This window comes from Canis lupus, chromosome 12, assembly GCF_011100685.1.
Source record: "Canis lupus familiaris isolate Mischka breed German Shepherd chromosome 12, alternate assembly UU_Cfam_GSD_1.0, whole genome shotgun sequence".
NCBI lineage: Eukaryota > Metazoa > Chordata > Mammalia > Carnivora > Canidae > Canis > Canis lupus.
The window spans coordinates 8,980,015-9,001,425 of NC_049233.1; the positions used below are offsets into that span (position 1 = coordinate 8,980,015).

Here is a 21,411-nt window from a genome sequence, read left to right on the forward strand (position 1 = left end):
CTCACTGAGCCACCCAAGTGCCCCCAATTTAGATATCTCTTATTTCTTGTCTGATTGCTGTGAGTAGGACTCCCACTACTATGTTAAATAGAGTTAATGAGAGTGGGCATCCTTGTCTCATTCCTGATCTTAAGGGAAAAGCTTTGTTTCCTACTATTGAGTATGATGATAGTTATGTGTTTTTCATATATGATCTTTATTATGTTGAGGCATGCTCCCTCTAAACCTACTTTGTTGAGAGTTTTTATCATGAACAGATGTTGAATTTTGTCAAATGCCTTTTCTGCATCTACTGAAATGAACATATGGTCTTTATCCTTTCTCTTGTTGATGTCATGTATAATGTTGATTTATAAAGATTGAACCATCCCTGCATCCCTGGAATGAAACCTACTTGCTCATGAATGATTTTTTTTTAATGTATTGTTGATGCAGTTTGCTAGTATTTTGTTGAGAATTTATGCATCTATGTTCATCAAGTATATTGGCCTGCAGGGTTTTGTTTTTTTGTGGATTTCGTTTGGTTTTGTTTGGTTTTGGGTTTTTTTGTGGGTTGTTTTGTTTTGGTAGTGTCTTTGTCTGCTTTTGGTATCAGGATAATGCTGTCTTTATAGAATATATTTGGAAAATTTCCTCCCTCTTCTATTTTTTGAAAGAATTTGAGAATAGATATTCTGATTCAATTTTGGAAAATTATATGTTCCTAGGGATTTATCCATTTCTTTTAGGTTGTCCAATTTGTTGGCATATAACTTTTCATAGTAGTCTCATAATCCCTGCTATGTCTGTGGTGTTAGTTATCACTTCTTTCATTTCTGATTTTATTCATTTGTGTCTTTTTTTTTTTTTTTTGAGGAGTATGACTAAAGGCTTGTCACTTTTGCCTGCCTTTTCAAAGAACCAGCTCTTGGTTTCATTGATCTTTTCCATTTTTAAGGCTCTATTTCATCTATTTCTGCTCTTTTACTTCCTTCCTTCTAATCACTTTTTTTTCTAGTACTTTTAGGTATATGGTTAGATTGAGATTTCTTTTTTATTTCTTGAGGTAGACTTGTATTGCTAAAAATTTCCCTTTTTGAACTTTTGCTAAGTCTCAAAGATTTTGGATAATTTTCATTTTCACTTGTCTCCATGTATTTTTTTTTTAATTTCCTCTCATTTCTGATTGATCCATTGGTTGTTTAGTACATGTTATTAGCTTCTATGTGTTTGTTTTCTCTAGTTTTTTTTTTTTCTTGCGATGTGTTCAGAAAAGATGATATGGTTTCAGTCTTCTTGAATTTAATAAGACTGTTTTGTGGCCCAACATGTGATCTATCCTGGAGGAATGTTCTATGTGCACTTGTAAAGTGTGTTCTGCTGTCTAGGGATTGAATGATCTGTGTATATCTGTTAAGTCCATCTGGTTTTATGTGTCATTGAACAACTCTGTTCCCTTATTGATTTTCTGCCTGGATTATCTATCCATTGATGTAAGTGGAATGTAAGTGTATTATTGTCAATTTCTCCCTTTATGTCTGTTAATAGTTGCTTTATGTATTTAGGTGCTCCAATATTGTGTGCATAGATATTTACAGTTGTTATACCTCTTGTTGGATGGATTGATCCCTTTATCATTATGTAATACCCTTCTTTGTCTTTTATTGCAGCCTTAGTTTTAAAGTAATTTTAAGTATTGCTACCCTGGCTTTTTTTTCCCTTTTTCTTCCACTTCATGGAATATCTTTTTTCTATCCTTTCACTTTTAATCTGTGTCTTTATGTCTGTAGTGAATTTCTTATAGGCAGTATATAGGTGAGTTTTTTTTAATCCATCATGCCACTCTATGTCTTTTTATTGGAGCGTTTAGACCATTTGTATTTAAAGTAATTATCAATAGTTATATACTTTTGGCCATTTCGTTATGTTTTCTGGTTGTTTTTATAGTTCTTCGCTGTTCCTTTCATCTTTTCTTGTTCTCTTTCCTTGTGATTAGTGACATTTTAGTGTTAATCTTGGCTTTATTTTTGTGTATCTATTACAGGTTTTGGGTTTGTGGTTACCATGAGGTTCATATATAATATCCTAAGTATATAGCAGTCTATATGAAGTTGATGGTCACTTAAGTTTGAACATATTCTAAAAGAATTTTTTCTACTCCCCCTTCCACATTTTATGGATATGGTGTCATATTTTACATATATATATGAAATTTATATATATAAATTATATATATATATATATATATATATATATATTTTTTTTTTTTTACTTCCAGTTATGGCCTTTTCTTTTCCACTTAAAGAAGTCCCTTTAACATTTCTTGTAAGGTTGGATTAGTGGAGATGAATATCTTACCTTTTGTTTTCCTAGGAAACTCTTTTTTCTTTTCTTCAATCCTGAATGATAATTTTGCTATGTAAAGTATTCTTGGTTGTAGATTTTTCCCTTTCAGCACTTTGAATATATCCTGCTACTCCCCTCTAACCTGCAAAGTTGTTGCTGAAAAATCAACTGACAGTCTTAGAGGGGTTTCCTTTGTATGTATCTTTCCTTCTTTCTTGCTGCTTTTAAAATTCTCTATCTTTAATCTTTGACATTCTAGTTACTGTGTGTCATGGTGTAGGCCTGCTTGGGTTCATCTTACTTGGAACTCTGTTTCCTGAACCTGGATGTCTGTTTCCTTCCCCAGGTTAGGGAAATTTCAGCTATTATTTCTTCAAGTAAGTTGCCCCTTTTTTTTCTTTTCCTGGGACCCCTATCATGTGAATGTTTGTTCACTTGTCCAAGAGATCCCTTAATCTGTCCTCATTTAAAAACTTTTTTTTTTTTGCTCTTCAGCTTGTTTTCCATTACCCCATCTTCTAGATTGCTGATCTATTTTTCTTCATCTGCTAATCTGTTGATTCCCTCTAATGTATTTTTCATTTCAGTTATGCTAACTCTGAAATTTTTGTGTATTTTCTCTTTGTTAAAGTTCTTACTGAGTTCTTCTACTCTTCTCTCAAGTCCAGTAAGTATCTTTATGATTATTATCTTAAACCCTTTATCAGGCATACTGCTTATCTCCATTTCATTTCATTCTTTTTCTGATGCTTTGTTTTGTTTGGAGCGTAGTCCTCTGTCTCCCCATTTTTCTTGACTTTCAGTCTTTATTTCTATGAATAGTTTTTCTCTAAAACGTGAAGGACTGGTCTTGTGTATGGTCATCCCCTGTTTAGGCTACATGTGTCTTTGGCTAGCTATTGCTGTGGCTGGTGTGGGCTGAGGATCTGAGGGTACTCTGTTCTGGGGTTGCCCTGGTGGGATGGCTGGAACTGAAGTGGCTGCATTCCAGGGTGGCCCTGGGGCTCTGTGCACAGAGAGTGTCCTAGAAGGATAACTGAGGCTGAAGTGGGTACAAGCTGGGAGGTCCTGGGGATCTCTACATCTCTACATTATAGCCTTCTTTTTTATTTCTTTTTCTTTTTCAATCACTTACTTGTAAGTGCTTTTGAAGATTTCTGCAAACTTTTAGTCAGATGGTTCTCATTTTATCTCCAGAGCAGCATCTTAAGGAATGTTCAGTTTGGCGTAAGCTGAAAATCATGGGATGGTTTGGTGCTCCTATCACCACACTTAATAATCAAAACACATATTCCATAACTTGTAGCCAAAATTTCAATGTAGGATTTGTATCCCAATTTTATGCATCTGCCCTAAGTGCATAATAGCTGAAGATGGGCCAGAGCATCCACATTGGAATGAAATATTGAAGTTTTGGTTACTGTTAACCTTAGTTTGTATTTCTAGCAAATGTATTATTTAAGGCATTGGAGAGAAATTATTAAAATGCCTAAAAGTTGGGAAAAAATTTAAATTACATTAAACAATGTCAAGTAAACTATTAAAGATACCACCAACTGCAAGGTATACCATTATATTATAGAACAAAAATATAGAAATACTGGTGACATATTATAATTTAAGTGACAGGGATTTTTTTCTCCCCCCCAAAAATAAATAAAACATCATTGCAAAAGAGGTACATGTAAAATGCTGAAATTAAAAATTTTAAGCTTAAAATAGTAAAAGTATTATATTCTTGTGTATATCCTTAGAAAGACTATAATAATAATCTTTGAATATATACAAAAAAAAGATATTCTTAAATATGTTAAGAAGAATTGGCACATTCTGAGAATAGGTTGTTGAATTGGCTTTTGGCAAGTTTTCCCGCTTCCCACTGGTGGGTATGGAATAGATCAATTTGTTGAGACTAGACTTTGTGGTGGCATCATCCTGGAACTCAAGAGGACCAGCTGCCCTGGCCTAGTCTCTGCAGGGCTCTGACCTGTCCCTCCTCTCCCAGCCATCTTGCTGGCCTCCCGGGAGCTGATCCGCAGCAAGCGTTTAACACAGATGCTTGAGGTCGTCCTGGCCATTGGCAACTTCATGAACAAAGGGCAGCGTGGGGGTGCCTATGGGTTCCGGGTGGCCAGCCTCAACAAGATTGCAGACACCAAGTCCAGCATTGACAGGTGGGACTCTATCTGCTTCTTTATCTTGCATCTCCCTAGACCCTGGCCTCTCCTCTCCTCCTCCCATTTCCAACCCAAACTCCTTACATTTTCCCCCTGACCCCTCCCCTTACTTTCCTCCTGGCCCTCATTCCTTTACCCCTGACCTTTCATCCACAGAAACATCTCTCTGCTCCATTACCTGATCATGATCCTGGAGAAGCACTTCCCTGACATCCTGAACATGCCCTCAGAGCTACAGCATCTTCCAGAAGCCGCCAAAGTCAAGTGAGGGGCACTTCCAAGGCTTCTTTCTCCCTGTGATCACAACACTCTTGTCTAGATTTCCTTTATTGCTATTGTGGGATGACTAGGAATGGGCAGTGTCTCAGGATCTGCTTTTAGGAGAAACAAATGAAGCCTGACTACTTGCTCTCAAATCCTTATTTCAGGGATGCTCCTGGAAAACAGTGCAAAGTGAGCCAGGGGTGAGAAAAATACTATTAACAAGTATTAAGCCAGTTACCTCTGGATCAGCTGGAGCTTAATCCCTTCAGGGAAGCCTGTGAGACAGCATAGGACACTCATTTGACTTATTCAAGAGGTCAGGGAGCTAGGATAGCATACCCCATTTTCTGTCAGTCATTGGCTGAGTATCACTGGGCAGAGCATAACTCTGGCCATAGGTATAGGCAGAGGTAGCTCTGGGCCCCAGAGAAAGTGGTCATATCATTGGAAGTCAAGACTCTTCACTACGATGGATGATCCAGGGAGATATGGATGTGTCACCAATGATATCTGCCACAGGCAAGAACACAGACTCGAACAGCCATAGGCTTATAGAAGCATCTCCAACAAAAGCAGAAGTGCAGTGGAAAATGGTTAATATGCAACAAATGCTTCCTGCACATGCAGGACACCATGTTAAGAATTTTAAGTATTACCTGGTGGTATTAAAAATAATTCAAGTCAGAGGCCATGTGTTAGAAACCTAATATTCAGCATAACATTTCTGATCTGAAAGGATCTTTAGAACCTAAGTTTTAGCCCTTTTATTTTGTAGAAGCACAGAGGCGAGGTGATTTGCCAGGTCCACACATTAGTGACCAAAGCAGGGCTGGAACATGGGTCCACTGACTCCAAGGCCATTGTACTTTGCACTGCCATCTTCCTGAACCACTGTCCGCAATTCTTCCTTCCTGTATGTCTCCCCACAGCCTGGCGGAGCTGGAGAAGGAGGTGGGCAACCTCAGGAGAGGCCTCAGAGCAGTTGAGGTGGTGAGTACATCTATGCCTGCTTGGGGTTTGAGGGGGTGCTGTTAGAGGCAAAAGCTGCCCCTGCTGCCTGTGTCTTTGCTGGAGGCTATACCCTGTGCAGTTATTCTAGCATCCCAGGAGGAACTTTGGGACACAGAAATGCATCAGAGAGGGTCTACTGTCTGGAGATCCATCATTTTACCAAGTGCTAGGCAGCAACAGAGCTAGCCCTCAGGAAAGGATGACTGGATTATTTAGGGCTTCAATTTAGACTCTCAATGAGGAAATATCTGAGACTGGCCAGGTCACTGTCTAGCACATCTATTGGGCACTAGAGTAGAATGAACCATAAATTGGCCACATGCTTAAGTCTGATTCAAGTAGAAAGACTATTTACATCCCTTGGAAGCCAATTAGGTGGAGGTAGCACATAGTGTAGGACACTGGGCACAACTATCCCCAGAAATTCTTGCCTTATATCTCTTCTTCCTGGGCCAGTAGTGGGCCCAGGGGCTATGCCCAGGTGTGTCTAGTCATCACCATTCCTGCTCTGATGGCTTCTCAGATATTCTCATCTCTGGCCCTAGGCTGGGCTGGTCTCATATGGCAATGGTCCCAATCCTTTGTCCTCCACATTTAGGATCTAGAGACCCTTTCCATCTTTACTGGGGGATGGGGGTGGTATGCAGGTAAGGGGAAAATGACCTTAGAGAATGAAGAGAAGTATGAGAAATAATTTTTCACTGCCACTATGATGGTGGTGGGGCCAATTTCCAATTTATAGCCCTTTTAAAGTGCTACTCAAAGCATGGCCTGTGACCAGCAGGATCCACACGAGCTAGAAAATTTAGAAATGCATCCCACACTTGAATCTGCATATGCACCACCTGTGGGTTTTATTAAAATGCAGATTCTGATTACCTAGCCCTGGGGAAGGACCTGAGAATCTGTATTTCTTCAAATTTCCCAGGTGATACTGTTGCTGGTCCCATACCACACTGGGAAGCAAAGGTCTAGAGAAAGAAAGATGGCAGTGGTGTATGAGGGATAACTCTCACAATCTTTGCTACCCTTAGAATTGTGAGGCTAGGCAGGCAAGAGGGGTGGGAAGTGTGATGGCCCCCAGAATTCCTGACTTTTATGCTGGTACCCATCTAACCAGCACATCACTCTCCCTCCTCAGGAGCTGGAATACCAGAAGCGGCAGGTACGGGAACCAAATGACAAGTTTGTCCCAGTCATGAGTGACTTCATCACCGTCTCCAGCTTCAGCTTCTCAGAGCTGGAAGACCAGCTGAATGAGGCCAGGGAAAAGGTAAGTGTGGCCCAGGCCCCCAGTCTGACACAGCCCCTTTTACATAACACACAGCACCTCACCCATTGCTATTCCAGATGCCCCAGAGGGACAAACCCAGAATCACAGAGCTTTGAGGATAAATAATTTTCTCATTCCCGTAAGAAAAGCAACAACAACTCTGTTGCAAAGATCCTAGTCTATTCATCAGGTGTAGCTACTGTGTGGTCCTTTACATTATTTGTCTCAGGACCTACCTTATGATTGTTAAAAGGTTATTACCCCATTGGACAACTATGTACACTGAGATCCAGAGAGGTTAAGAAACTTGCCTGAAGTTTCCCGGCTGCGATAGACACGGCTGGGTTAGAATCTTGACTCAGGAGCTCAGCTTTGCTCACAGGTGCTGTGCCTCTTCCTGGCTTCTCAACACCAATATCCCCATGGACCCCATCTGTAGGCGGTCCTATTAAAACATGGGTCCTCGCTCAGGAGGCCTGGAGGGGGCCTGAGATGCCCATGCTGGTGCATGGAGCACACTCTGGGCTGAATGAGAGGTGGTAGCTGTCCATAAATGTCAGGATAGCGACTGGCACATAAAATTATAGCTAACACTTTACATCTATTAACTCACTTCACCCTCACAAACACTATGAAGTAGGATCTATTGTCCCCATGTTATAGTGGAGGAAACTGAGGCACAGGGGAGTTAAATTAGCCCAATAACTATATGATCCCTGGGGTCCTTTTGAGTTTGTGGCCTTAGGAAATACTTCCCAAGGTCTGCAGCTCCCGATCCCACACCTACATCCTAATAGACCCATTGGTGGCTGTGGGCAGCCTCTGCCAGCCAGCTGGGATCCCCCAGCTCCCCATGGCACCAGCCTCAAGCTTCTCCTTTAGCCTTGTCCCTGCCCTGATGATAGCAGGTGTCTCCCCCTCCCAACCTTGGACCGGACTCTACTCTGACTGTAACCCAGCCTACCACATAGGCCGAGCCCGCCCTGCTTGAGGGGAGACTCTCACCAACCCTTCTTGCCCTCACAGTTCTCCAAGGCCCTGATGCACTTTGGGGAGCAGGACAGCAAGATGCAGCCAGATGAGTTCTTTGGAATCTTTGACACCTTCCTGCAGGCCTTCTCGGAGGCCCGGCAGGACCTGGAGGCCATGAGGAGGAGGAAGGAGGAGGAGGAACGGCGGGCGCGCATGGAAGCCATGGTGAGAGGGCTGGGCTGAGCGGGGTGCTGCTGAGGGAAAGCAGTAGGAGGTGGGGAGACACAGGCTGTCTTAGGAAGCAGCAAAGTGGGACCAGGTGGTGAATACAGGCATCAAGGTGCCCAGCCTTGGAGTTACAGGCCGGTTGGAGGGTTCATTTGACACTTGGGCTGTGGGTGGCTGCTCTGGCCTCAGCTGGCCTCTCACTCTTCCTCCTCCTCCAGCTGAAGGAGCAGAGGGAGCGGGAGCGGTGGCAGCGGCAGCGGAAGGTCCACGCAGGCAGCACGCTGGAGGAAGGCGGCGAGTTCGATGACCTGGTGTCAGCCCTGCGCTCGGGGGAGGTTTTTGACAAGGACTTATGCAAGCTCAAGCGCAGCCGCAAGCGGTCAGGGAGCCAGGCCCTGGAAGTCACCCGGGAACGGGCCATAAGCAGGCTAAATTATTGACCTGGGCACTGGCCACAGCAGGAGGTGGGAGACGGGGCTGGGCCGAGGGGCTGAGCGGAGGCAGCCGTGATCCTTAGACAATTTGGTGCTCGGGTTAAACGAGCCCTGGGCTGGGCCCTGGGGGCGGGGCCATGTGTGGCAGGACCAGGTGTCCCCGCAGGTCTCCTGTTCCGTTACTCTTTCTGCATCCCGGCCGCCCAGGGTCCCTCTGAGGCAGACTTGGACGGCCCCGGTAGGCCCTGCAGAAGGAGCCCTGCCTCCCCACCCCCACCCCCACCCCCAGCAAGGGCACGTACGTGTTGGCACGCAACTGTTCCAGATCTAGACTGGACTGGTCCACGGGCCTTGTCCAGATTTCATGTGCAGGAGGGAATTCATGGTGGGGTGGGCCCCCTGAGAGCCCGAGTGAGAGAACGCAGGCCCCCATCCCCCAGAAGAGGCTTTAATGGAACACTGAGCTGCGGGCAAAGTTTCCTCTTGGATGGAGAAGGAAGAGGCATTAGATAGTCTAGCTAGATCGGTTTCAGAGAAAGTGCTGGGAGGAGGATGCAGAGACCAGGTCATCGGGACACAGAGTAGCAGTGCTTGTTTCCTACATCCCAAGCCCTTTAGTCCCTCTCTTGTATATCTTAAGTCTCTCCCCCTTCCTTCCCTACTGCCACCTCCCTCCTATTTACTAATCCTGAACCTCAGAACACTCACTTTTGGGTTCCCACGACTATGGTTCATGATCAGGTACTTGATGAATCTGGTTAGGGAAGGGGTTCAAGAAAGACCCCACTCATTACCACACCTTGTGCCTCGGGCATGAGGACCCTGGAACAAAACCCTCCTCTGCACAACCCACCCACTCACTGTCTTGATGTGGGACAGCACAGGTGTTGGCTGGGCATTCTGATGGCCCCTCACTAGAGGGCAGCACTTGAAGGCCTGGCTAGACTCACGGGCTCCCTGGTCCACAGTTTTAGGTTCATCAGACCCCAAACTCTTGCTCTAATGTCTGCCTCAGGGCAGACGCCACGGAGACCTCCCACTCTGTCCAGCCTGCAGAAGGCCACTTCAAACCATGTGGACCTGGCTGAGGCTGGCCCTTGGGTGTCGCTTCCAGAGAAGATCCAAAGGGCCAGAGCTGCCCTCTGTATTTACATGCAATCTCTGAGGCATTCGGACTGGGAGCCAGAGCAGGCAGGGGAAGCCAGGGAGGCGGAATACAGAGGAGAAAGCCCAATTTCCCTGGGGGTGCACTGCCTAGAGGAAACAAGGGCAGAAAGCTGGGTACCAGAGATGGGGGCTGGGACCCACCTCTCAATTCAGTTCTTCAGTCTGCCTTCCAAGGGGTCCATTCTGGTCCTCCCATCCACTCCCACCGTCTGTCCTGTGCATCTTGAGCTGTCCTTGGTTGGGGTGAAACAATGGCTATGTCTAAACTAAACTTCTATCTTCTCAAAGAAGGCAGGAGAGGTCAACTCCATCAAGCCTCTTATTTTCAATACATTTCTTCCCACTGGAGTTGACCTATCATCCTCGGAGTCCAGCCTCCCTCCATCAACCAGCTCCTTGCCATTCTATCTTCCTAACCTTCTCTTTGTTTCTCACCTTCCAACCTATTTCTCCAGCTCAGGGTTAATGCCAGTGGCCACAATGGTGGGCTAGGCCCACTCTTCAGCTGCTTATCTTTTCCCTACATCAGACTCCTGAGATAGGGCCAGAGTAGCTGCGGGGGCGGGGGACAAGAAACATAGGGTTAGTGAGCCCAGCATGTGTGTTGGTTTGAAGGGGGGAGGGATGTGAGCAAATGCAGGCCTGGCCAGGCTAGATGGGAAGAGGCCATCCTGGAGTCCAGGTGAATGCAAGATGAAGGCTTCCAGGAAGGGCAGCTGCAGAGGGCTTTGTTATACCCATCTGTATGGCCGACAGCCCCCGCTGCAAGAAGCTGGTGATGGGAAGGTGGGGTGGGGGGGGCGGTTCTCTGAAGGTCCTCTCCCAAACTGGCTGGGCTGAGGCCAACCTACCCTATAGGGGCAAAGAATGGGGGAGGGCTCCTCTTCTATCCAACAGCATGTCCGAATTGTGGCATTCCCACTCACCGTGGAAGACTGGATACACACCAGGAGAGACAAGGAATATAGAAGTTGTTCAAGACATCCTGCATCCACAGAAAAGCACACTTTGGTTTAACTGTTTACAGAGGACACATACCTTGTTCCAGGGCTCAGGCTTCTCACCCCGAAAGATTTTTCCTTTTCTATTTATTATTGTCTAGCTCTGGCCAGTAGAATAGCCAGATCTACAACAGTGCCTTGGACCATGCACCATCACATCTGAGTCAGCCAGGACGGGCTGGTGCCCCGTGGAGATGGTCGAGTTGGTATCTTGATATGCTAAATGTTTACACCTACCATATTTGTTCCTTAGTCTTTCCTGTGTCCTTCTCTCCCCCACCTGCCCCCTTCAGGTACATTTCTCCAGCTGTCTAATTTTGTGTTCATTGTAAAATTCAGTTAACCTAATCCAACCTGTCCCCTTCTCGGCAGCAGCACCCGCTCCTCCTCCCCGGTGAGGGAAGTCAGGCATGTTTGGGACAGCAGGAGGAAAAAAATTCTCCAGCTGGAGAGGGAAGGGGTCTGGTCCAGGCTCTCCCCATCCCCATCCCATTTTTACCAACTGGGGTGCCATGACTGTTCCTCCAGCCTCTACCAGGGACGCCTCCATGCCACGGCTGCTTTCACCAAGCTGTCTCAGACAAGTGGGGCTAATGTACAAAATCTGCAGCATCCTTTTTACCTGCACCATTTTTATAAGAATATATTGTAATACTAAAAAATATTAAATCCGTACCATCCCCATCCAGCCTGCCTTCTTCCCATGCGGGGACTTGAGGTGTGCTGGGGAGTGGTCAACAGCTAGTAGGAGGTTGGAGCCAGTTCATATCAACTCTGAGAGCACCAACTGTTACATTTTCAAAAGTTTTGCAAGCCAATTCACATTGTATTGGTAGCTTGAAATCAGCCAAAGAATTTGGCTTTTTCTTTTCCCAAGAGCTGCTTGTCAAACATTCGCCAGCATACGGGGGTATAGGGCAGAGGGGAGGCAGGCAGGGGGTGCCACTGGGGATATACCCAAAGCCGCCTATTCTACAAAGGGAGCCCAGCCAACCAGTCCAGTGTTTGGGGATGTGCATACCAGGAACCTCTAAGTGCACCCCCTTGATCTCTAATAGCAAAACCAGTGATGAGCCCGCCACCTGACACCCACTACAGGGGGTACATCTCTGGGGCCTCCCACTCCACTCCCACCTTCTCCCACAGGGAAGACGAGGGATACTCAGAGAATGTGCCCCTTTGGCTTTTCTAGCATCCTTCTTGCTCTTCTTCCCCCGGAGGGGAGGGGTGGTGGTGGGCATGAATTCACAGCAGCTCGGTGCACTCTGCACAGATAGTCCTCATTCTTGCATCTCCAAAGTTGGCATCGTGGCTTTATTTTGTGCGCTGTGAGGGTGAAGGCAATCTTCAACTCTCTTCTTTCCCTGATATGTTCCAGAATAAAGGGGTGTGGGCAGCGGGTGGAACAGCAGTGCACAGGGCCAGGGGTGGGATATGTGCTTGGGTCAGGGATCCCCAGGGCTACTGCTCATGTGTGTCCTGTTCAAGAGGAAGGGACCTAGGAAAAGGAGCTGGCAGCAGGATGAGTGCAATTGTTAAGCCAAAACCCTGCAAGTTTGATGGGACACAGACTCAGGCAAAAGGAGAGGGTAACTGGCCCCTTCAGAGGGGTGGTGGAGAGGCAGGAAAGGATGGGGTTGTAGCTCCAGGCTCAGGAAGGCAAAGCTGCTTTAGAGGATTTGTGGAACATTCTTAATGCAAACCGTGCATTTCCCTCCTCAAAGTGGGTTCCCTCTGCTTCATGAGCCCTTATTCTCTCCCAAAGAAGGAGAAGAGAAAACCCAAAATGAGAAGTGGAAGTTAGGGACTAGGCTGTCTGAAACCGGACGTGTTATCTGGGGACTACTTCAGACAATGTGATTTTTCAGTTCTCTAGCACTGCTCATGGGGACCCCCTTCCATGACTGTGGTGTCCAGGAAGGCTGACAGGAGGCTGAGCTGGTCACTCTAGATCATATAGCAGGAAAGGGGTGGGCTGACCTTGGAGATAAACAGTGATGGGGTTACAGGAACTTGCTGGAACCACATCCCATCTTGACCCGGCTGGGCTGGGGGTGAGAGGCAAGAGCTCTAAGTCCGATGGAAGTCCCCCCGCTGACCCCCAGTCTTGCTAAGGAGTTTGATCTCACCCAACACAATGTCTCTGCTGACAGCCTTGCACATGTCGTATAGGGTGAGGGCGGCCATGGCAGCCGCGGTCAGGGCTTCCATCTCCACCCCGGTAGGGCCCCAAGCCCGGCAAGATGCTCGGATCCCCACGGCATGGCGTGCACCATCCAGCTCCAGCCGTACCTGGACATGGCTCAGGGCCACGTGGTGGCACAGAGGGATCAGCTGGCTAGTCAGCTTGGCGGCCTGGACTCCGGCCAGCTGGGCTACCACCAGGGCATCCCCCTTCTTTAGCTGGTTCTCCTGGACAAGCTTGAAGGCCACAGGCCCCAGGAGGACCACGGCTGAGGCCACAGCCACCCGCTCTGTGTCTGGCTTCCCACCCACATCTACCATAGCTGCCCGTCCTTCTGTGTCCACATGGGTTAGTTGGTCCGAGGTTGGCAGGGGTCCTGAGGGGGTGGCAGGAGCCCCGGACACTGCACTAAGGCACTTTGGGTTGGCATCTGAGTCTAGGTGGGAACTGCAGTGTCTCTGAGGGGAGTTGGACCACCGTTGGCCCAGAGGAGGGGTCCGGGAGACCCAGCATCCTTTCCACCAAGTCGACATCCGGTTGGAGAAACTCACTCTGTGTCTTATACCCTGAACGTGAAAGGGGTCCTGGGAGGAAATGCTTGGAATGGCTGGTGGGGAATCTTGGAGCATCAAAGGTAACTCTGGAAGGCAAGAAGGAAAGAGAAGAGAAACGGAGTCCAAAAAGGAAGGGTTTTTTGTCGTCCCCCACCCCACCTCTTCTCCCACCCTTTCCCTGCCCACCCTGAGTTCTTGCTTCCACACTGGAGAAGAGAGGGGTGAGGAGCAAGGAGTGTAGTGAGGAGAGAAAGCAGGAGGTATGCAGACAGAGAGCCCCGGGATACAGGTCTGCAGCCCCCCATGGCAGGCGGTGTGCAGCAGTGTTCCTGGGCCCATGGGGGGCAGTGGGTGCACTCCTGGGCTCCCCTCCCCACCAACTCCCTTGTCGTTGAAGTTCTCTTCAGAATCACCTAAAGTCTGAGGCTGCAGCCTGATCACATGACCTCTCTCGGTCACTGCATTTTCTGGAAGCTACAGTGAGGTCTCAGACTGAATTACCAATCACAGTTACTCCTCTTTACATTCTCTATGCAGGGTAAATAATAAGTACCTGGTGTCCAGGGAAGATAGTAAGGGAAATATTGTATCTATTTCAACAAGCTCTTTCAGGCCCCCTCAAGGACATCAGAAGAACCCACGGAGTGACAGGCCAATCCAAATGGTGCCGAGGGCCTTGGGAGCCTTGTAGGCTCCTGGTACTCAAAGGGTGGTCCAGTGTAGAAACATGGCCCAGACTTCCCAAATCCAACTCCGAAATGACAATAGCCCCAAGTGATTCACGTGCACATGAAAGTCGCAGGTCCTGTTCCAGGCAACCCCTGGTTTTATAGAAATCAGACCAGCTTATTATTCTATGTCCTTGAGAGGAGTAATAGATCTTATGAAGCAAATAGGCCTCCCAACTTCTGGCTTCCCAGGTTTGGGTCCCCATCTTGCCAATGTCAGAGGTACAACCCTCCTCCACAAAGGCATCCCCAGCTCCTTGCCATCAAGGTGTGTCAGCATGGGTCAAAGTCCAACTATAGGACTATGATGCTGGAAGTGAGGGGAAGAAGAGAGACGGTCAAGTTGACTTCCCAGTGGAGTGTTTTGGTGAGCTGCCTTCCCTTCTCTGGGAGGCTGGTTTGGGAGGCAGCCCACTCTAGCCTGCCTTCCTCTGGGCCCGTGCATTCACTCACTTGGTTCCAAACCCTGGAGAAGAATCCCTTTCCCTAGTTTTTCTCACTACTTTCTCTTGCCTGGTGGTATAGTTCAGAAGCCCAGATCGGGCTGTGGCCAAAGGGGCAAGGCCTCCCCTCATCTAGTCTGGGCATTTGGCAGAGCAGTAGCAGCATCCCTAAAGCTCCTCATGGATCAACCAGTTCCCCCAGAGAACACATATGACTTTATGCATATAAGTTTCCAGGAGTTAAGGAATTAGGCAGTTGAGATCCCGGTTGCCTCCTCCTGAAAAGATCAGGAACATTCTTAGCTGGCTGCCCCAAGCCCTGCCCAGATCCTGTAATAGCATCTAGGCTGGGAGGTTCTAGAGCCAAGGACAGGGTCTCCATCTTAACCAGGAGCTCCACTTTCGGGAGACAACAACCTGAGGACAACAATAGACCATAAATCTGGAAGGCCCCCTGCCCCAATTTCTGGTAAGACAGAATGATGATTTCTGTGGTATACAGAGTGAGGGGGAACAATGAACGGGGAAGAGAAGACACAGTAAAACTGGAAGGGTGAGAGGAGATGGAGGAGGAGTACAAGAAACACATGATGAGAACATCAGGATGAAATGCAGGATCTGGGGGTGGCTTAGGGCAGGGGCCCCACCCCACGGGATCCCCCAGTGACAAGGGTGAGTGGTTACGTACTGATGGGTCACCCACCGATGAGGATCATGGGCCGGTTCTTCATCTGGGCAATACTGAACATGCCTGGGGTAAGGGAGAGATGGGGGGGTGGGGGAGGAAAGTAGGAAAGGGGGAAGGGAGGGGTGGGAAAGGAGAGTTCACTCTCAGGCTGACACAGAGGTAGGACGACCCAGGGACATGCAATCACTGAAGTGCGCCCTGACAAAAAGCCCCTGCTATGCACTGCAAGGTCACCCATGACAGAGCCAGCATATTCTGTGGATGCCCAGGACCCCACCCTCCTGAGAGAAGGCAATGTGTGGGATGAGACAGGTACAGTGCCCCCACCCCCCCCACATCCCCTCTCTCCAATAAAACAGCCCAGGAGAATTCAGAGTACCCTCTCCTGCACAGGCTCTGCTGTGCCAATGCTCCGGAGGGAGGAGAGAACCATCACCACACCCCCAGTCTCCAGGTGCCACAGGAGGGACTGGGTGCCAAGATGTCACTGAGTCCCGCTGGCTTCCTGCCAAGCTTTGCTCTGTCCCCTCAGCCCCTCCGGCCCACTCAGCAGCCAGCCTGGCCTGCCCCGTGCCCACCCCTTACCTGCATGCTGCTGCTTCTTCCTGCCCACAGCGGCCCCGATGATCCTCAGCAGCTCCTCCTCGGAGGCCCCTGCCCGCAGGTGATCCCGTAGAGACACCTCTGAGCTCCCGAAGAGGCAGACCTGTGGGTGGTCACCATGGGGGTGAGGAGAGCATGCCTCCCTTGTTTCCGAGCCTTGGCCCCCGTCCCTAGAGTTCCCCCGTGGGCTGAGTGCCAGCAGCTGGGTCATACTCAAGGTGGGACTTCCTGCAGTGAGGGATAGAAGGTGCTGGATGGTGAAGTCAGAGAGGCCGGAAGGGCAAAAAGTGGAACCAGACGTCCCGAGGCCTGTATCTCTGATTCACAGTCATGTTACCTTCAGCCTATAGAGCATACTATAAAAAACAGTTGCCAACAGAGATGCCACATAAAAATCCAGATGCAAACCTTCTCCTGAGACATTCCCTAGAGTAGCCTCTTTATTGCCTGAGCATGGACTCCCAATCCTGGCAGTCCCCCTGCATGTGGCACGAACATCCCATTTCACCCCCGTCTCCTCCTGATCCCTACACTCACGGACCGTACTGGCCTGGCCCTGCACACACTGCAGTTTGTAACCTGGATGGATGGCTGAACAGCACAGACCTGGTGAGGGTGGCATCCTGAAGCCACTCAAACTCGACACTCTCTAGCTTCTGAGACAGGCTGGCTGCTCGGGGGCTCAGGGGTGGATGAGGCAGTCCCAGCAGGAGAGATACCTACCCTCCTCCCACAAAGCTTTATAAAGCACCTACTGTGTGCCAGCTCTGTAGAAGGCATCGTGGACACAGGACAGAGGAATGTCTGAGAAGCCTCTGAGAGCCGAGAGCACCAGAGAAGATACAAACAGAACCTAAGTAGAAGGAGGTATACCTACTTTACCCTGCTGGCTATTCCTCACCACTCACTCCCTCACCGGGCCCACCCTCTGCCCCCAGGGGTCCACCTTCCAGGATCCCCTCTAGCTGGCTTCTGGCTGAGTTGGCTGGTGGGAGATTGGATAGTGAAAGGAAAGAAAGATTGGGCATTTCTATCCTGCTTCTTCCAGGCTCAGACATCTCAGGCAGTGACTATTCCCCTCCACAGCCCCAGCTCCAGCCCGGTGGCCACTCCGCCAGGCTATACAGCTCTCCGTGGGCCCCTGTGACACCACTTCCTCCCAGATCCCAGGTGGGAGCAGCTGTCTGCTGCTGCCCCTCAGGTGCCTCAACATCTCTTCTGAGTCACACTCTCCCCACACTATAAATAGCCTCTCTTCAGAACTCCACCCCACCGTGTCCTGCAGGGGTCCTGACTACACAGATGCCATCCATACTTTATGGCAATTCCACATCTCCAGCCTAGAAAACTCCCCTGGCTTTTGAACAAGTGCTGGATGGTCCCTGGATGTCAAGCTCAATGCATCTGAACTCCGATCACCCTCCTTCCCAATGCTGAATACTTCCCAAAGCCGACCAGCCCCTGGATGCCTTCTTGTGGTCTTCCACATGTGTTTCCAAGCTCCTTCATTCTTCCTTCCCATCCTCGCCTCACATTCTTACCTACACGGAACACTGTTCAGTGGCCATCTGACTAGTCTTCCTGTTTCCAAATTCAACCAGTTGGTTATTCTTCCTCAAACATGAACAGGAGTCATGTCTCCCCCTTGTCCAGCACAGCACCCTACTGTCAACAGAACACACGCTGTGCTGTACCTTTTACCTGGGCATTCAAGTCCTCTACCATGTGATTTCCCCAGACCTGGCATTGACCTGCCCTAGCCTTGTCAGTATGAACTCCAGACAGGTGTCCTCCCTTCTCTTGCCCTCCCCTCTCTATCCTTCAAGGTCATCGGTGTCCATAATGTGCTCCCTCAAGTCCTGCCCCCCTTACAGCCTGTCTGGCCACTCCTCTGACAAAGACTTACGTACTGCCACACATCAGCCCTTTGTTTGCTCTTAACCATAAGACTTTACCTCTACAAGGACTGGTTATGTCTCTGCCTCTCTGACACTCTCCAAAGGGCTGAAGGCACAGGATGTGCTGATCAGATGTGAATAACAGTCACTGGTTTCAGATCTGAGCCCTGGGCCTGGAATGGGGCCCATCCAGGGCACATTGACCCTTCACTTCTCCCCTGCCCACCCTGGTAACGTTAAGTCCCGGCAAGTGGCTCCCAATCACCTGGAAGTTACTTCAGGAGCCCCAGGACAGCAGGCCATGGGTTCGCTGTCACCTTCAGCCCCCGTGCTCTCCCCAAACTGACACTATTTCGCCATCTGCACCATGTGTCCTGTTGGTCTCCCCTCCAATTGGGGGTACAAGTGGGAAGAAATATTCCCAACACACAAGTGGCAAGGGGTCCCTTGTGAGGAAAGGGATACTTACCTTGAGGTTCCCATCAGCTGTGATTCGTAGTCGGTTACAGGTTCCACAGAAATGCTCAGACATGGATGTGATGAAGCTGACCTGGCCCCGGAAGCCAGGGATTTTAAAGGCCTGGGGTGAGGAGGGGAAGGGCCACTGAGGGGATGGGGCTGGACAGGCCCAGGACAGGCCCAGCTCCCGAGGAAGGGAGCACCCAAGGTCCCCAGACAACAGAAGACTCTGACACAATGGAGGACCTATGAGCTCTCTGCCTGCACCTGGCCTGACAGCAAACCTACTATGTTTTTGGAGGCACGTGGGCAGTGTGGCCACAGCATGTCTCCACCACTTACTGAAGTGTGGTTTAAGACAAGGTACTCACATCTGCACCCTACCCAGCCTACTGCTCTGGCCACGAGGGTGGAGGCAGCTGTGACGACACAGTCGGCCTCTTGTTATATGCCAGATGCCCCATGGTCCTCCTCCCTACCCAGGCCCACCCCTACTGCCCCCAACCTTGGCTGTGCTGGATTCCTCCTCAGGCAGCTTCTCCAGCTCTGGCCACTGCTGCTGGAGGGTGTCCAGCATCTCCTTGTAGCTAACCATCTTCTTGAAGTTCCATTTGTTGCCTGTATTGGGGTTGGAAGCCACAGAGTCAGAGTTGCAGGAGCCTGGGGTCTTTAGGTCCACCCTCCCACAGAACCCAAGAATCAGTTCTGCCTCTTGAATAGGAGAGCCAGAGGCCCTGCCTAAAGCAGGTGAATCACACCATACCCACACTCGACTCAGAGATGCCTCTAACCCCCAATCAGATCCCTAGGCCTGGCACGCCTGCAGAGGCCCCTACCCATTATCCCCAGAGAAATTCCCATACACACAGTGGGGCCCAGGGTCACCAGCACCCACAGGGCCAGCCAGACCTTGTCCACCCCACTCAACCCTTCCCAGGGTCCTCAGCATCCCTGCACCACGGTCTCAGCATGGTGCTGGTCTAGCTCTGCTGCCAGACCCAACCTCTTCCCACTCCATCCCAGGTCACTGACCATCGAAGGGCATGTACTCTATGAAGCGCACATCCAGGGGGAGGCCCTTGGTCAAGGCCACAAAGTTCAGGAGCTCGTCCTCGTTCAGGCCTCGCATCACCACACAGTTCACCTGGGCAGGGACAAGAGGACCACAAGGCTTGTTCCCCCTGCATTCTTTTCCAAGGAATGACCTTCAGAGGTCTGGCACTTGCCTAGGCTCTCTACTGGAGGGCCCATTCCTTGTATCTCTCCCCGCCCAGTTCTTAAGCTGGGGATGCAATGGGGGTCACTGGTTTTCTCCCCTCCAAGAGGTCAGGGGCATGCTGGATGCAGTGGGCAAGGAAGTGATGAGGGTACAGTACAGCTGCACCAGCCAGGGCGAGGAGCTGCCTGCCATGGGCCAGATGCTGGCAGCAGGAGGCCTAGCCAGGGTGGGGGGCCGAAGTCAGAGGTCAAAAGCAACAGCAGGTCCTCACCTTCACAGGGCTATAGCCCAACTCGATGGCCTTGTGGATGCCCTCCATGACCTTGTGGAAGCCTGCAAGGAGGGAGAGAAGGGTCTGGAAACTTTCTCCCTCTCCCTGTCCCCCCTTACACCCAGAGGGAAGCACCAGATCTGTAAGGAGCCTCAGAGACCACCAAGTCCAGTGACCAAATAGTAAATATTTTAGGCTTTGTAGGCCGAGAGGTGAAATTGGGGATATTATTAGGTGTATCCTGTATAAGACTATATAATTTCGGAATCTGATAATTAAGTACAATCTTTTAAAATACAGCTCTACACATAGAATGGAAGAACGGAATTCTTTTTGCTGCGATAATATTTTGCTTAGCTGGGAGTTCATAATTAATGTTTTCTAACATCAAATTGATTACAAATATGATCTGTAAAATTCATTCTTGGCTCCCAGCCCCATTAAAAAACAAAAACAAAAACAAAAAACTAAAAAAAAAAAACAAGCAGGGGGCTGGATTTGGCTGGTGGTCTATCATGTGCCAATCCTGATCTAGGTGACCCCTCTGATTGTCTAAGCGGCAAAACTGAGACCCTAAGAAGAGGTGGTGTCCCACTGGAGGCCTCACGCTGTGTACCTTAGAATGCAGGTTTCCGGTCTCCCTTGTCAGTCCTTTGTGCTGGGGCCAGTGAGCGATTAGTCCTCACGTGATTCTCCCATCTCTGTGGTTAACCCACAGTACCTGGGATCCCAGGCTGCTTCTCACTCTCTGCTCCCTCCTCTGCCCAAGCATTTGAGGGCCTCCTGCATGCTGGCCCCTCCCCCGCCCCCTCAGCACAGCCTGGTGATTGTGTGTGATTCACAGCTGGGCCATTCCCCTGGCGGAGGGTGGCCAGAGGATGGACCCCAGGGTTTCCTTGCAGCATTTTTAGATGGCTCAGTGAGGCAGGGAAACAAGAGGAAGGTGCAGTTTTCATATAAACTGCTGTTATGATAATCTAGAAGCTTCTTCTTTTATAAAGCACTCCACCTCCAAAAAGGGGTGGTGAACATAGAAGTGTAAATGGGAAGGCAGATCTGATGTCAAGATCTACTGTCTCCAATCCTCGGTTCTAGGAAATGAGACAAGGAGGCAGAGGATATGTGGATGTCGGGGAGGGGGTGAAACCCACAAATACACTTTCAACTTTCCCACCTCAGCGCCCTCACAGGTTCCCGAGTGCCTTTCCCCTTCAAAGTGAGCTCCCTTGATCCAACTCCTCTCTCTGTTCCCCATTCCTCAAGGCCCAGAGTCAATGCCTCCTCCATGGAGCCCTCCACGTCTTCTCTGCTAGAAGTTCTCTCTCCTTCCCTGTAGCTCTTTAATCAACACAAGACAAACAAAGGTGGCCTAGTAGCAGCATGCATTTTGGCCCTTCATGGCCTGTAAGGCAGAGCAATGTCCTGTGTGCCTGTGTGTCTCTGTCTCCTTCGCAGCACCTGAAGCAGCTCTTTCCAGAGGGCAAAGACTCCATTAGCACATCCTTAACACC

At 49.3% G+C, this 21,411-nt stretch overlaps 2 protein-coding genes across 4 annotated transcripts in view; one reads left to right on the top strand and one right to left on the bottom strand.

Moving 5' to 3' along the window:
- Window positions 1-11,536, top strand: part of DAAM2 (dishevelled associated activator of morphogenesis 2) — a 114,663-nt gene extending 103,127 nt beyond the window's left edge. Inside the window, 6 exon segments of the mRNA XM_038553978.1 lie at window positions 4,331-4,499; window positions 4,659-4,766; window positions 5,696-5,756; window positions 6,919-7,050; window positions 8,077-8,247; window positions 8,469-11,536. Coding sequence (XP_038409906.1) covers window positions 4,331-4,499; window positions 4,659-4,766; window positions 5,696-5,756; window positions 6,919-7,050; window positions 8,077-8,247; window positions 8,469-8,690 — 863 coding nt within the window. The 3' untranslated portion in view covers window positions 8,691-11,536.
- MOCS1 (molybdenum cofactor synthesis 1) overlaps window positions 10,864-21,411 on the bottom strand; it is a 36,048-nt gene continuing 25,500 nt past the window's right edge. The window contains exons 5-11 of one of the 3 annotated variants that reach the window (XM_038553979.1): window positions 19,901-19,962; window positions 19,443-19,554; window positions 18,916-19,028; window positions 18,421-18,531; window positions 16,036-16,156; window positions 15,466-15,513; window positions 10,864-13,677 (exon numbers count right to left, since the gene is read on the bottom strand). In XM_038553979.1, the coding sequence (XP_038409907.1) occupies window positions 12,923-13,677; window positions 15,466-15,513; window positions 16,036-16,156; window positions 18,421-18,531; window positions 18,916-19,028; window positions 19,443-19,554; window positions 19,901-19,962 (1,322 nt within the window). In that variant the 3' untranslated portion in view covers window positions 10,864-12,922. Of the gene's footprint in view, window positions 13,678-15,450; window positions 15,514-16,035; window positions 16,157-18,420; window positions 18,532-18,915; window positions 19,029-19,442; window positions 19,555-19,900; window positions 19,963-21,411 lie in introns of all 3 variants that reach the window. The other 2 variants (XM_038553981.1, XM_038553980.1) reach the window with 2 other exon arrangements.